The sequence below is a fragment of the Nannospalax galili genome, unplaced genomic scaffold, assembly GCF_000622305.1.
Source record: "Nannospalax galili isolate Female #2095 unplaced genomic scaffold, S.galili_v1.0 scaffold247, whole genome shotgun sequence".
In the NCBI taxonomy this organism is placed as follows: domain Eukaryota; kingdom Metazoa; phylum Chordata; class Mammalia; order Rodentia; family Spalacidae; genus Nannospalax; species Nannospalax galili.
In genome coordinates, this window is record NW_008356952.1 from 96,824 (window position 1) to 110,841 (window position 14,018).

Here is a 14,018-nt window from a genome sequence, read left to right on the forward strand (position 1 = left end):
TAAACTATCTTACCATTTTAGAGCTCCGGGAGCTCAGTGAAACACCCTGGTTTCATTCCCAGTGTCACAACCACAATCAAATTTTATCATCGTCAATTTGAATGATTTAATCTATAAAAAGAATTTAGAGGAAAATCTGTTTGAAAGCTGGAAACAGTAATGTTACCTGGAATACTATTTTTCTAAATGACTTCCACCCTAAGCAGTGAAATAGGATTCTGCTTCTAGCCCATTGAAGTTTCTGATGGTATTTCCTTTTAATTGATAGTTTAGGGCTTTGTTCTTGCGCCAACAACCTGAAGTTACTCATATTTCAACTCCAAAAATACACAGTAGAAAGTCTAATGTAGAGCAGGGTGGGATGACTTATAATCCTAGCACTTGAGAGGCTGAGGCAGGAGGATTGCCTTGTGCTCAAGGTTAGCTTGGACTACAGTGCCTTAGTAAAACAAATCAGAATCTAGCTCAGCTGAGTTAAAGTGCCTGCCACACAATCCTGAGGGCCTGAGTTCCATCTCCAGAATCCACATAAAAAAGCTAGGCATGCTGATGTGTTTGGAATCAGCTTAGGAGGCAGAGACAGGATGATGCCAGGAACTTGCTGGCCAGCCATCCTAGCCTAGCCAGAAAGGAAAGCCTTAGATCCCAGAGAGACTTTGACTCAAAAACAAGGTGAATGGCACCTGAGGAATGATACCCGAGGTTAACCTCTGGTCTCCATATGCACATACACACATGTATCCACATACACTAATACAAACACACACTCATGCAAACACACACAGAAAAGAAAGAAAATCCAAGATGTCTTTAAGGTTTCCAGGAATTAACAAGGCTGTATTTTACATTGTGAGACCCTGTCTTTTAAAAAGTATGAAACTGACTCCTAAAACTAGACAGTTGGAGGAAGAGACACTGACTAGAAAATCAGGAGATGAGATTATACCTTGGCTTCATGGCTGCCAAGGTGTGCCATCTTGCATGTTTCTATAGCTTCCATTTCCATTGAGTATGTGCTTTTACTCATCTTTTCCCATTCCATTCCCCTCCTTTGTTGTTTTTATCCTAGTTTTGTTGTGATTGTCTTAATTTCCCCTTTCTTAGGTGTCATACTAGGTTTCTTTGGTCTCACCCTGCACTTACAATCCACACAGAGCAAGAACACATAAACCAAGCTACATCCTCTAATTAAGTGATTGCATATGTGTACTTAAAATGAAAGCATTAGGAAAACCACAGTTTGCCTTGCAAATTAAGAGACAATAGCTTTTTCTCTGTGTCTGTGTATAGGGGTGTGTGTGTGTGTGTGTGTGTGTGTGTGTGTGTGTGTGTGTAAGAGAATAGGCAGAATATTTATCTTTGCTACAAAATCAGAAAGTGAATTTAGAGCCATACTTCTCAATTATAGTGTACACAAGAAGCACCTGAGTATCTTGTTTCGATGCAGATTCTGATTCAGAAGGACTAGATAGGCCCCAAGATTGTGTGTCTAAATGCTCCCAGATGATGCTGACCTTGATGCTACAGGGTCAACGGATTGAGTAGCAAGGGTGTGGTGAGGAGCTAATGTAGTGATACTCAAAGTGGGGTCCCTGGAGCAGCATCTGGAAATGTGTTGGGAGTGTACATTTTATTGGACTAGAAACTCTAAGATTAGGATATATTAATTTGTGTTTTAAAAAGACAACATTCCCTCTGCTAACAACCCTCACTGGAGCAGAGAATTTCTGACCTACTTCAGTCACCCCTCTGCCAACTTACAGAATAGGAAATGGAAGCTATAGAAATTGCTTGACCCAGGCAAGACAGCATACCTCAGCAGCCACAAAGCCAAGGTACACTCTCCAGTCTCCTGATTTTCTAGTCGGTGTCTCTTCCCCCAACTGTCTCATTTTAGGGGTCCATTTCATACTTTAAAAGACAGGGTCTCACAATGTAGCCCAGGCTGGCCTCAAACTCATGATCTTCTTGCCTCAGTCTCCTGAATACCATGATTAATAGGAGTACAACCACCATGCTTAGCTACCTTCACAGCTTTCCAAGTTGTTTGTAGCAGCTTGTATTGCCCAAGTCAGTCATTTATTCTAAAAGACAAGAGCAGTAAGTTATGAAATGGAGAGAATCTGTCCAACACATGACAATTGGCTCATGTAGGGATGTGCTAGTCAGGTTTTGGGGAAAAAATAGATTAATCTGGGCATTGATTCAATTCCCTCAGCGCCTCCAATCTGATGGATTCTAGGATGGGTAGGTAGGAAGAAGCATTGCTGAGCCAAAGCCAAAATCTGGTGCTCTCCCAGGAAAGGCTAGGCATCAGCCCTCAAGTACTGATTCTTACTTCCCCCTGTCAATAAGCTGTATGTCTTCTGGGACCGCAGATCTTGGATTTACTTTTTCTCTGAACTTTAGGGTAAGATTGCTGGATGCTGCAGCCTTCTCAGGTGGGAGAGAGATGCTCTAAGGAAACTTGGAACGCACAGCTATGCTGAAGGCAGACAAACAGCTAGGCAGTTCTCACCACGAACTCTTAGGTGCCTGGAAAGGGGACAGTCCCCACCTACTGGGCTGCCTGTGGGACTTCTTCCCTGAGATGACCCAGGGTACTTTGGAACCAACTTTTCTAAAAAATTGAAAGATTCTTTCTCAGGCAAGACCACTGCCCATAATTCCAGAAAGTCTCTGGTATCTTCCCTAATACCTTCATATACACCCCACCCGCTTTATACACTAACATTGACAGTGTTGTCTCCTAGATAGCTCCTGTTTTGCTCTCTTTGTACCTACCCCTACTCCAGGTTCAGACCCTTTGTCTCAAATATGTAAACAATGCTGCTCATGAAAGTTCTCAGCCTCCAGTCCCTCTCCTTCTGCAAAGCTGCTAGTTCTGTCCTTCTAAGACAGGAAGCAAGCTTCCCCTGTCATCTCTTTGCTTTAAATACTGTCTCTTCCCTCTCACCTGCCCTCTAGGCCATGTTGACCTCCCAGGGCCACCTCCTGTGACACTTCTGTCCTTGTCATTCTGTAAGGTAGAACAACCCTGAGCTGAAGGCTAATTTTACCATAGTTCCTTATATTCTACTTCGTTGAGCCTTCATGAACACTGTTCTTTCTGCAGCTCTCTCTCTTGCTCGCTCGCTCGCTCTCTTCTTCCTCCCAAGTTAAGCTGGGCTAGGGTGTCCCTCGATCAGGCTTACCTAGGCCTGCAAAAGTCTGTGTACTACTTCCTGAAATCACCTTTCCTTGACTTCAGAATAATGGTTATGTATCACTAAAGCCTTCGTTTCCTCTACTAGAATGTGAAAACTATTCTGGTACCTCCCTCTCAGGGTGATGGTAAGAATTAAATGAGATACAACTGTCTCCATACCATGTAGGATTGATTCATCTTTGAGATGCCAAACTCCACAATGCTTCATCCCTTATGTAAAATGATACAGTCAATGCTTACAACATACACACATCTGCCTCCCCAATCTAGATTAGACTGTCTGGTATAATATAAATATTATGAAAATAGTTGTTACAGTGCATTGTTTAGTGAGTAGCAACAAGGAAACTCAATCTGTACATGTTCAGGATCAAGAATTGATCCTGATACCTTCATTTCCTAATTGCTAGAATCTCATGTATGTATCACCATACCTGGCTATACAAATGCAATCTGATGATGATGATGATGATGATGATGATGATGATGATGATTGTAGGTTTGGGATTAAATTCAGGATCTCTCAAATGCTAGGCAAGCCCCTGGGCTATATCTCCAGCCCCACAAATGTAATTTTTAAAAATAGTTTTTAGTTATGAAAGTAGGGCCTACAGATAAGGAGGCCCGCTGTCTTTATATGGTTTGCACTCAGAGCAATGCCTGGCACACAGACTTGAAAAACTTGAGCTGCTGTTACTGCTTAACCATTTGCCATGGTTTGATCTTGGTAGTATGTTAAAAGAAAATTTTCATAGATCAACTAAGTTTAATAGAGTTTATTTGAGTAAAACATATTAAAAATGTCTCACAAATTGAGTTCCCAGATCAGGTACCACACTCCAACCAAAACACAACCAGACAGCATTTATAGGGAAGCAGAAGCAAAGCATAAAAGCCAACTTACTTGGCTACAGCCTAGTCAATCAACCAGTCAGTTGGTTCCTACTTAACTAGTTAATTGTTTACAGTCTACCTAGTCAGCTAGCTACAGGGCATATGCAACCATTTAAGCTCAGTTTCTGTGATTAAACTCTGTTGGCATGGTCTTTGGGCATGCCTAGTCCAAATCTAAAACTCCCTACAAAATTTTACTGGACAGTAGTCTTGTACTTTTCTTTTTATTAGCATTGAGATATTTTCCTGAGTGGGTGCATTTCTATATGCTATAAAGCAGTGAGGTAGGACTGGTGCTGGACAATCTGCCCCAGGAGAGACTGGGCTGAATGCCACTTACCTCAGCTCAACACTGGGATCCTTAGAAGCTGCAGGCATCAGAGGTAGGTAGGGTGTCAGGAATGCAGGTATTAAAAAGAGGGTCGTCCACACACATACTGTCACAGAGCCAGTGTCTCAGGATTCTGAGCCAATAAACCCCAGTCCTTCCAGTTGGTGGGCTATATAGTTCTTACCACATTAGGGTTTTCAGCTCATTTCTAGAAATGTGTCCAGGAATTACATAGTTATTCCCGGCTGGAAAGACCTGAGTGTCTTATAAAACTGCAGATGGAACTACCATGTGACCCAGCTACACCATTCCTCGGCATATATCCAAAGGACTCTTAAGTCAACATACCACAGAGATACTTTGCACATTTGGGTGTATTGTTGCATTATGCACAATGAATAATAAATCAAACAAGCCTCCATGTCCATCAACAGATGAATGGGTAAAGAAAATATGATACAGATGCATGATAGAGTTTAATTCCGCTGTAAAGAAAAATTCATTTTCAGGAAAAATGAATGGACCTGGAGATTATTATGTTAAGCAAAGTAACTACACTCAGAAGGCAAATATCACATTTTTCTCTCATTTACAGATTCTACATTTGTGTGTGTGTGTGTGTGTGTGTGTGTGTGTGTGTTGCATATATGTTTGAGTGCAGGTATGTGCACACCATGTCACACATGTGAAGGCCAGAGGACAACTTTTGGGAGTCAGTTCTCACCTTCAACATTATTTTGAGGCAGATGCTCTCCTCTATCTGCTACTGCACTGAATACTCTGGACTAGCTGGGCCTTGAGTTTCTGAACCAGTCTCCTGCCTTTGCCTTCCGTCTTGCTGTAGGGCCATATATGCTATTGCAACAAGCTTTTAATGTGAGTTCCCAGGACCCAAACTCAAGGTGTCAGGTTTTACCCACTGTGCCATCTCCCCAGGCCTAAGATTTAAATGCTTATATAGGACTGTGTGTAATGGAATTAGAAGGGAGACTATAAGGGGGGAGAAGAAATCTTAAGGCAGAGAGAAAATGAAGACAGTAATGAAATACATGTGACATGAAAGCAGAAGATGTGGGGAGAAAGGAAGGAAACCAGCATGAGAAGAAAGGATTCAGAAGGGGAGGGGAGAAGAGCACCAGTAAGAACAAAGTGTGCATGAAAAGGCCTCAGTGAAGCCCATCTCCTTGACTCTTGATAACCTTTTAACTCACTTCTTAGGTTCTAAGGCCTCCTTAGGAAAGGAGGAAACACTGAGGCCACGTTCCCTGAGTACCTACTGTGTACAAACATTACATGCTTCCACCTGTGTGTTCTCTGACTATTCTCTGAAGTAGTTTAAGGGTCACCAACACTGAAAGCACACAGATTTCCCATATCTGCCTTCTGCCCACACACGCACAGCCTCCTTCACTCAGATCATCCCCAACACAGCAACTTGCTTTTCATAGTTGAACTACATTGGCATACTGATCATATATAGACCTTAGCTCTAACCCCCTGGAGAGTGGCAGGGATACAAGTGACCTGTATCCCTGATCACACTGCCAGGCTCTGCTGCTTGGTACAAAGACCTTTAGAAATTCCCTTCTGTAATTGGATGTCTAACAAGATAACTGATGCAGAATCAGAGGGAGTCAGAACTCAGAGTACAACTGAGTAATATCTCTTCTGTTCAATTTCACAGTGGGGATTTCTGAACCCAGAGCATCCAGTCTGTGTGGGAATCGAGCATATGGAAAGTCATTGGTAAGTAAAAAGAAGCCAAATTCATTGTATCTGTTGTGCTTAAAACTTCTTGCTGTCTTTCTGGTGCCATAAAGAGACATCATTTCCTTTGCTCCAAGCCTGAGGATTATTAGAAAAGCATAACTGTGGTTCTTTGTTTCTGGAACTAGCCATTGATACTGCTCAGTGTAAACACCATCACACGGGGGGTAAGTAGCAAATCACAGATGAGTTTGAGTGGGGCACAAACATTCACTCTATAACAACCTGTCATTTCAGGATAGTATGCTGCTGCAGGCATCTATTACAGGTCAGGTTCACTGAGATTTCAGTACTGAGGTGTAAGATGTATAGTAGGGATCAATACCAGTGACAGGAGTAGAGAGGCAGCTTGTGTGAAGGGAGTTACTGAGCCTTGATACTGGCCCAGCATCTTCTGGTGTGGGTTCTCAGATGTTTCCCATATAGATGGGTCTCAGCTGGGTCTAAATCACTGAGCTTTTCTGTTCCCTCCTCACTCCCTGGGCTGTCCCAGACAGCATGTGACTTTGATCAAGGTAGTCCTCAGTAGAAACACACTTGAAGAAGCAAATATCTTCTACTGTCTGCCCTCTCCCCCCACCCTCCTATGGTTGGACAACTTGTCCCTCTTTAAAAAGGGATTAGAAGGGCATATCCCCAGATTTATATCTTCTTCCCCTTTGTTGCCTTCTGGGCATTATTGTGGGGTTCCATCTCAATAGAGTCACTAGTAACAGGAGGTGAGATCAGCTCTGGCACCTAGGCCCTTGAAGCATCAGCTGTTCAATATGAAAACTAGAAGAGATCCTGGAAGTCAACTGAGCCAGCCCCTCATCCTTATAGAACAAATTAGACATATGTAGTACTTCTGCACTGATCAGGAGACCTAATCCAATGATTTCATTTAGGTCATTGCACTGGGAGAACTGCGCAAAGGATGGGGCTGGGCCAAACTTTGAAAGGAAGCCCCCTCTCCAAGCTGGTACTCAGGGATGGCTGGGCAGCTAAGTAGAGGGAAGATAGTCAGGCTATACCAGCTTGAATAGCTTCTGAGCTGAAGAAAGGTCAATGTTAAGGGGAAGAGTGTGGCTAGCAGGCTAAATGCCACTCCCAGGCCTGAAGTTGAGTTTAAACAGTTCCCTTGTACGAGAAACAGCTGCAGCAGGAAACCAGAGAAAGCTGGGGTGGTATGGGGTGGTGATGGAGATGAGGAAGAAGCAGAGGCAGTATTTTCTCTGGGCCTAGAAACAATGGAAATACATCCCACCATTCATCAGATGAGTGTTGTCCAGGGTCAGGAGAGAAACTCAGAGCCCATGCAACTAAATCTAATTCAGTGCTGACGTGGAAGTGGGGAGACTAAGGAAGACAAGGGGAAGAAGCAGGAACCAGACCATCCCTCCAGAGCTAATGAGCTGTGGACTATATTCATTGGGTCATTGGCACCACAGGGAAGGAAAGCTTGGGAAAGGCCACAAGATGGCACAGTAACTCTGCCCTCAACCTTCCCCAGCCCAGGAGAGAAAGAGAAAGGAGGTGGTGAATATGATGTCCTTGACCTGGAATTTTCCAGAGATTTCAGGAATGTGGTGACTTGACACTTTGACGAGGCTTGGAACAGAAGAACAAAGCATAGCGACTACCCATTGATGGAGCAACCTCTGGACTTAGCCCTCTGTTAGGCCATCAGTTAATTTACAGTTTAGGACCTAGGCCTTTGGAAGGACTTAGATGGCTACCAAAGCATTCAGTCCCAGACTCTCCCACTTACCGCCATGCAATCTTTCTAAGGACCAAGTCATAATAAGTAGAGAACCTCAGCAAGACAGCATAGGTGGAAAGGCACAATTTGTCTTATAGTACTCTGGATCAACAGTAGGCCAGTACCCTCAGGGAAAAGACTTCCTGGAGAAAGTGGCCTTGAAGGCTGGCAAAAATGAGGCATTGATCCAGAGAAGGAAGAAGATACACAGAGCTCTGGGTTCATGTTAGAGAAGGCAGGAAACCTGTTGCAACTGGCCCTGGGTCTGCTGACACATAGGGGCAACAATAGAAAACCAAGCTGCAGAGATAGGGTACAAGCCAGCACTGTAGGGGCCTTGAAGAGAAGCTGCAGAGTTGACCTCAGTCTGCCCAGCTGAAGAGGTGACGACGGGGGTAGGGGGGTGTCCTGACAGTTCCAGAGTCTAGGTGAACCATGAAGAATGTAGCAGGTCTAGTCACAAACAAGAAGGTCTGAGTTGACTGTCCTTTGAGGGCTGCAGGAAAACAAATGGAACAGTTGGTGCTGGTGTAGGCAATGTGGTCAAAGAAAATCTATAGCATTTGACACTCAGACACCAGGCAATGGGCTGGGAGCGGGGGGAGTGGTAACAGCTCTCACTAAAAATTGAATGGTGCTCTTTAACTTGTCTCTAGGCCAGTGGCCCTCAAAATGGAGTCCCAAGACTAATAGCATCAAGGATCTTGTTCAATATGGGTAGTTAGAGAATGTCAGACCCACTACATCAGATACTGGCTTCTAGGATGTCTGATGCCCACTAAAGGGTGAGGGTTGTTGCCCAGTTTGGTGATGGCACCTTCAAATGCCCCTCTCTCAAATGGCTCTAATGGGTGCCAGAGTGGGAATGTGGTCCCATCCTCAATTCCCTCCTGCTTCCTCACAACACAGATTCCCCCAGTGGCCCGAATCTCAGTGAAAGCTCCAGCTGTGGTGGAGGCAGCAGCCACAGGCTCAGAAAACAGAGTTGTTCTGGGGAGAGGGTAAGTACTGTGCCCTCAGGTCCTGCTGCCTCAAAGGCTCCCCACCTATCCTAGTCATACACAGAAGGGTAACAGGTGGCCAGCTTTTCAGTCCCTCAAGATGCTCAACAAAACCCATGCCAGCTATAAATTACCTTGTAATGAGGCCTGTAATCCCGTGTCCAACCATTGCCACATCAGCTGTTTGCTTAGGATTAAGCCAGAGTGTTTTTCATGGTTTCCACCTCATTAACACTGCTCTTGAGGCTTGGGGAAGTGTCATTCCAAAGGAGGTTTGTTTAATTAGATGAATATAATTGGGAGCCACATCCAGAATCTGTGTTCACATGGCGGTGTTAGAAATTCCTCAAGAATTCATTTAGGGACCCCTGCCCACACATAAAGAAAAGTACAAAATACAGAGTTTTCAGGCTGGGAATGCAGCTCAGTGGCAGAGCACCCGCCTATGTCAGGTTTCTTCTCCAGCACTGCAAAAAATGAAAACCCAGGTTTTAAACCAAACTACAACTGTTCATGTTAACTATCTGATCCAGAACCAGGAGCCAGGACAATAAGACAGCCAGAACCTGCTTCATAGTTGAGGCTGGCCTAGGTCTCCTGCCTCCATCTCTCAAGTGCTGAGAATACGGCATAGTCCCTGTCTTACCTCTTAATATCTCAAAATGGAGATTAAGTTTCAAGATAAGTTTCAGAGACAACAAAATATAATCAAATAATAACAAATATCAACCCAAGGGAGTTAAAGTGGGGACCAGCAGGGTGGAGCACCTCTGAATGGTAGAAGTCACCTGGAAAGAATTATAAAAGTTATATGTCATTCAATATATTGAAATTTAATTGGGGAAAAGTTTGTTTTAAAACTTATTTGGCTTGGACTACATTCTAGTTAGCAAGTAGTCCTGAGGGGCTGTAGCTGTGGCTGAGTGCTCACATAGACCAGGAAGACCTCACCATGCCTTGACAAAGGCTGAGCTTTCCAGTCCACAGAGCTGCACAGTCTCTAAGCTCAATCACCTGCAATCTGGAGATCAAATCCATGCCTCACACATGCTAACAAGCACTCTACCACTGAGCTACCACCCTAGCTCTTGATCATTCTCACTGGCTGACTCAGAGCAGGAGGACAGGAACAAGAGAATCTAAGATTCCATGAGCCACTGTGTTCACAGCCATCTCTCCTTGCTCCATTGGAGACCCACCTGGGGACATTCCTGTAGAGATCCCCATAGTGACATTCCAGCTCTGCAGGATGGTCACAGGATGGAGAAGAAGAGAAGAGCTCTGGTCACTCTTCTCAAAGGCACAAATTAAGTCTGGCTCAGATCAGTCATCAGCATCTCCACCCTATCTCCACCCCACCCCACCCCTTGTTTTTTATTTAGATCCAGACACCTCAAGAAGATAGCTGAAGACTATCCAACCCTTCCCCAGGGAGCGGAGGCCTCCCTGCCCTTAACAGGTAGTGCCTCCTGTGGTGTCCCTGGCATTCTCCGGAAAATGTGGACCAGGCACAAGAAGAAGTCTGAATACGTGGGAGCCACCAATAGTGCCTTTGAGGCCGACTAAAGGTGACCCTTTGGGTATCTCAAATTGACCAAGGCTCACAGGAGGACAGAAAATTTGAGAACTGGAACTGAGTCACTCCCCCCTCTGCTGATAGCTGATCCAAATACGTCATCCTCCCTCACTAGCCAACTCTCTGGCATAGGGCAAGGAAAGGAACATCCTAGAAGGCAGGAAATCTGCTACTTCCCAGAACTACTAAAGCAATTGGTCTTCAGTTCACAGTGGGAACTTATAAAGGTCAAGTCCTAACCTTTAGGCAAAACTAGATCAAAAGCAGACTTTCCTAGGACATGTGAAAGCCCTCCAAGGAAAGAAGGCAGCTCCTCTGTCTTGTGAATTTTTCCAAAATGTAAGATGGTTGAGGCACTTGTAAACCTAATGATTCTTACTTTTGTTATTTCATGTTTATTTCGCCTTCATGAGGTGAGAAGTCATTATATACTTACTTAGTTCTACTATCTACTTAACAGTATCCTCACAGTCTGCTTTGATAACCATTTGGCATGACTGCATGAGTTCTTTTTTTTTTTAATATACAGCTTTTCTATAGAAAAGCATTTAAAATTAAACTAATTTTAGTGTCTTATGTTTTATAAAGTGGCACAATTAACTTGCTTTGGTACCATGACTTCAGCTTCTGAAAGTGTTTTCCCATTTATTATTTCTTCTTGTCATCACAAAATTCCCATTGAAAAAAGCATGATTCTTCCCAGCTTATAGAAGGGAAAATTGGGGCCTCTGGATCTTTTGTGAGTAGGCAGCTGGTAGTGGGACTCATCACCAGCTCTCAGCTTCTCTCTAGCAGACACTCTCTGTGCTTACTCTAATAACTGATTTAAGAAAGTTGTTAAATGGCGGGGAAAACTTTGAAGGGCAGAATCTGATAAAGTTGAAACAAACAAGTGATTTGAATGAAACACAGCATTATGCATTAAATTGGTAAACTGAATGTGGGAGCAGAGGTCTGTTGAAACTAAGCAACTAAGAGGTTGAGGCAGGAGGATCACTTGTTTGAGACCAGCCTGGACAGCTTATTAAGACCCTATCCCCAAAACAAAACACAAAAAATTATGCATTAGATTAATCTGAAAGAAACTGTACTTTTTGTAAGTCAAAAACAGCTGAATATCTATCTAATATTCTATGCTTCAACCTAATATATACCATGTTATTTCCTTCTTTCAATGGAAACATCATTATCAGTGTCAACGTCAGTGTCAACATCAGTAGCCTTAAAATGATCATAAAATAAATAATGATAATGATAGCTACCATTTATAAAATACCTACTGTGTGCGAGGTACAATGCTGAGCACTTCATATAAATTATTCTATTCTAGCAACCGAGTTATATAGACTTTTCTGGCGCATATGTTGATACCAATTCAAAGAGGTTTAATGATTAGTTTGCAGGCATCTAACATCTAGGTGTCAGACTTCAGTGCCTATGTTTTATCTACTCCTTCACACACACTCAAAATAGGGAAGGTCTAAAGTTAGTAAGGAAGTTTCCATCTCAATCACTAAAGCTCATGGATTAGGAGAGGCTGTCTGGAGCACTGTATGGCGATGAGGCATAAGAGTGCAGAAATCCAGCTGGGCATGGTAGTGCACACCTTTAATCCCAGCACTCAGGAGGCAGAGGCAGGTGGATCTCTGTGACTTCAAAGCCAGCCTGGTCTACATAGTGAGTTCCAGGCCAGCGGGGGCTACAGGGAGACTCTGTCTCAAAAAGACAAAAAATAAATAAAAAAGAGTGCAGAAATTGATGAGTAATGTCTGCCTGTGGAGTGGTTGATAACATGGGCCTTGTATATTCCTCATTTGTGGCTTAAACTCTGTCCCAGATGTCTCATTTCCTAATTAAGAGGTTTTAATTAATCCTGTCTTCTTAATGAAAGCTCTGTGGTAAAATTTAGCCTAAGACTGTATTGGAAATCATGTATGTCTTGGCACAAAGATGGTTTGAGCAGTCTAGGTCTCAGGTTCAACTGCTACTGTGGTCTGCTGCTCTGTGGCCAATGTTCACATGAATCTCTAGGTGAACTGTAAGAAGGCAAAGGAAGGCCAAGACATGGGTTCCAGGCTTTTACCTTGCTGATTCCTGTGCTTCAACTGCTGGCTTACACTCTGAGCACCTGGCTCTCAAATCCAAACATAGTCTGGAAACTTGGACATCAAGCACTTTGTCAACAAGGGTCTAGTCCCACTGAACCATCCAATGTTGTACACAATATTGAGGCTGGACTCCAGAACAAAGTTACAAAGCAAACAGGTAATTGATGCTAACCTTCATAGAATCTCCAACTATTGAACTTTTAAAATTTGCAATTCATGTCTTAAGTTGGTATGTAGCACCTGGAGATTTATATAAGTTGGAATTCATTTATTTATCTTTAAACATTTCATGGTAGAGTGTTTGCCTTGCATAAAACATTTCATTTGGCCAAATCAAATAAAAATAAAGTATGCTTATTTGTGACATTAATAAACCACTTAAAGAATGTGTCTAAGTCTCCCTCACTGAATGAGAGTTTTGCACAAAAGGAAAGAATTATGTATCTGGGCCTCACTGCTCATTGAAATAAGAGGGAAGTATGAAACCAGCATATTCTTTCCATCCTGAGGCAATGTCTAGTTCTGATATTACAGGCCCTGCCCATCAGTTAGTACCAAGGGCCTCAGCTGAGGGGCCTGACAGGATGACCTGTGCTCTCAGAACTTGCCCTCTTCTCTCCTGCTGTGACCTCAGTCCCACCCAAACCCCCCACAGTCCCAATGACCATTCCCAGCCTGCCAGCCCATGCCCTGGCAAGAGAAGATGCAGACTTCCTCCTCTGGACCCACTTCATCACTTTGCTGGAGAATGCCCCCATGACTCACAGCACAGCCACTCACAGAAGGATGCCAAGGCTGGCTGTTGACAGCCGTCCAACAATGACCAAGACTGGTGTTGCACCAGAGGCAGCAGCGATTCCAGGACATTTAGGGTAGTAAAGCTGCCTCTCTTAGGACAGAGGCCAGTCACATATTTCAGTTCTTACTTGAGCACTCTGCAGCGATCCCCCAACTCCACCCAGCACTGAGGTTGCCTGGAGCCCAGCAGATGGGCGGTGGGTAGGAAAAAGCAGCACCAGCCAAAGCCCAATTTTAAAAAAGAATCACGTGATATGTCGTCTCTGCCGTGAAATTGGCAGAGACTGAGGGACAAGCAAGGAAAAACACAGGCAAAGATGAATCTTCAGAGGATTAGAATTTGCATCCCATCTCAACTGTTTATCAGAATGCAGCCTCCTCCAGATGTCAAGAGGTTCCTGACAAGTGCATGGCTGTCCCTCAAAACACAGGGTCGTGGGAAAGGCCTTGCTCTGCAGACCAGCCCACACACCCAGCTATTTTGGTTTGGTTTTGTTTGTTTTTGTCAAGTGTAACCTGCAACAAGATTTGGGAGCAGGGAGGTAGAGAGGTCAGCAGAAGGAACTAACACTTTGCACCATCACAGACAGGTGG

General features: G+C 43.8%; 1 protein-coding gene across 1 annotated transcript in view; it reads left to right on the plus strand.

Annotated features, from left to right (window-relative positions):
- Positions 1-12,998, plus strand: part of Vxn (vexin) — a 25,871-nt gene extending 12,873 nt beyond the window's left edge. The window contains exons 4-6 of the mRNA XM_008854763.2: positions 6,118-6,179; positions 8,851-8,942; positions 10,325-12,998. Of these exons, the coding sequence (XP_008852985.1) occupies positions 6,118-6,179; positions 8,851-8,942; positions 10,325-10,508 (338 nt within the window). The 3' untranslated portion in view covers positions 10,509-12,998. The remainder of the gene's footprint in view (positions 1-6,117; positions 6,180-8,850; positions 8,943-10,324) is intronic.
- The last annotated feature ends 1,020 nt before the right edge of the window (positions 12,999-14,018 follow it).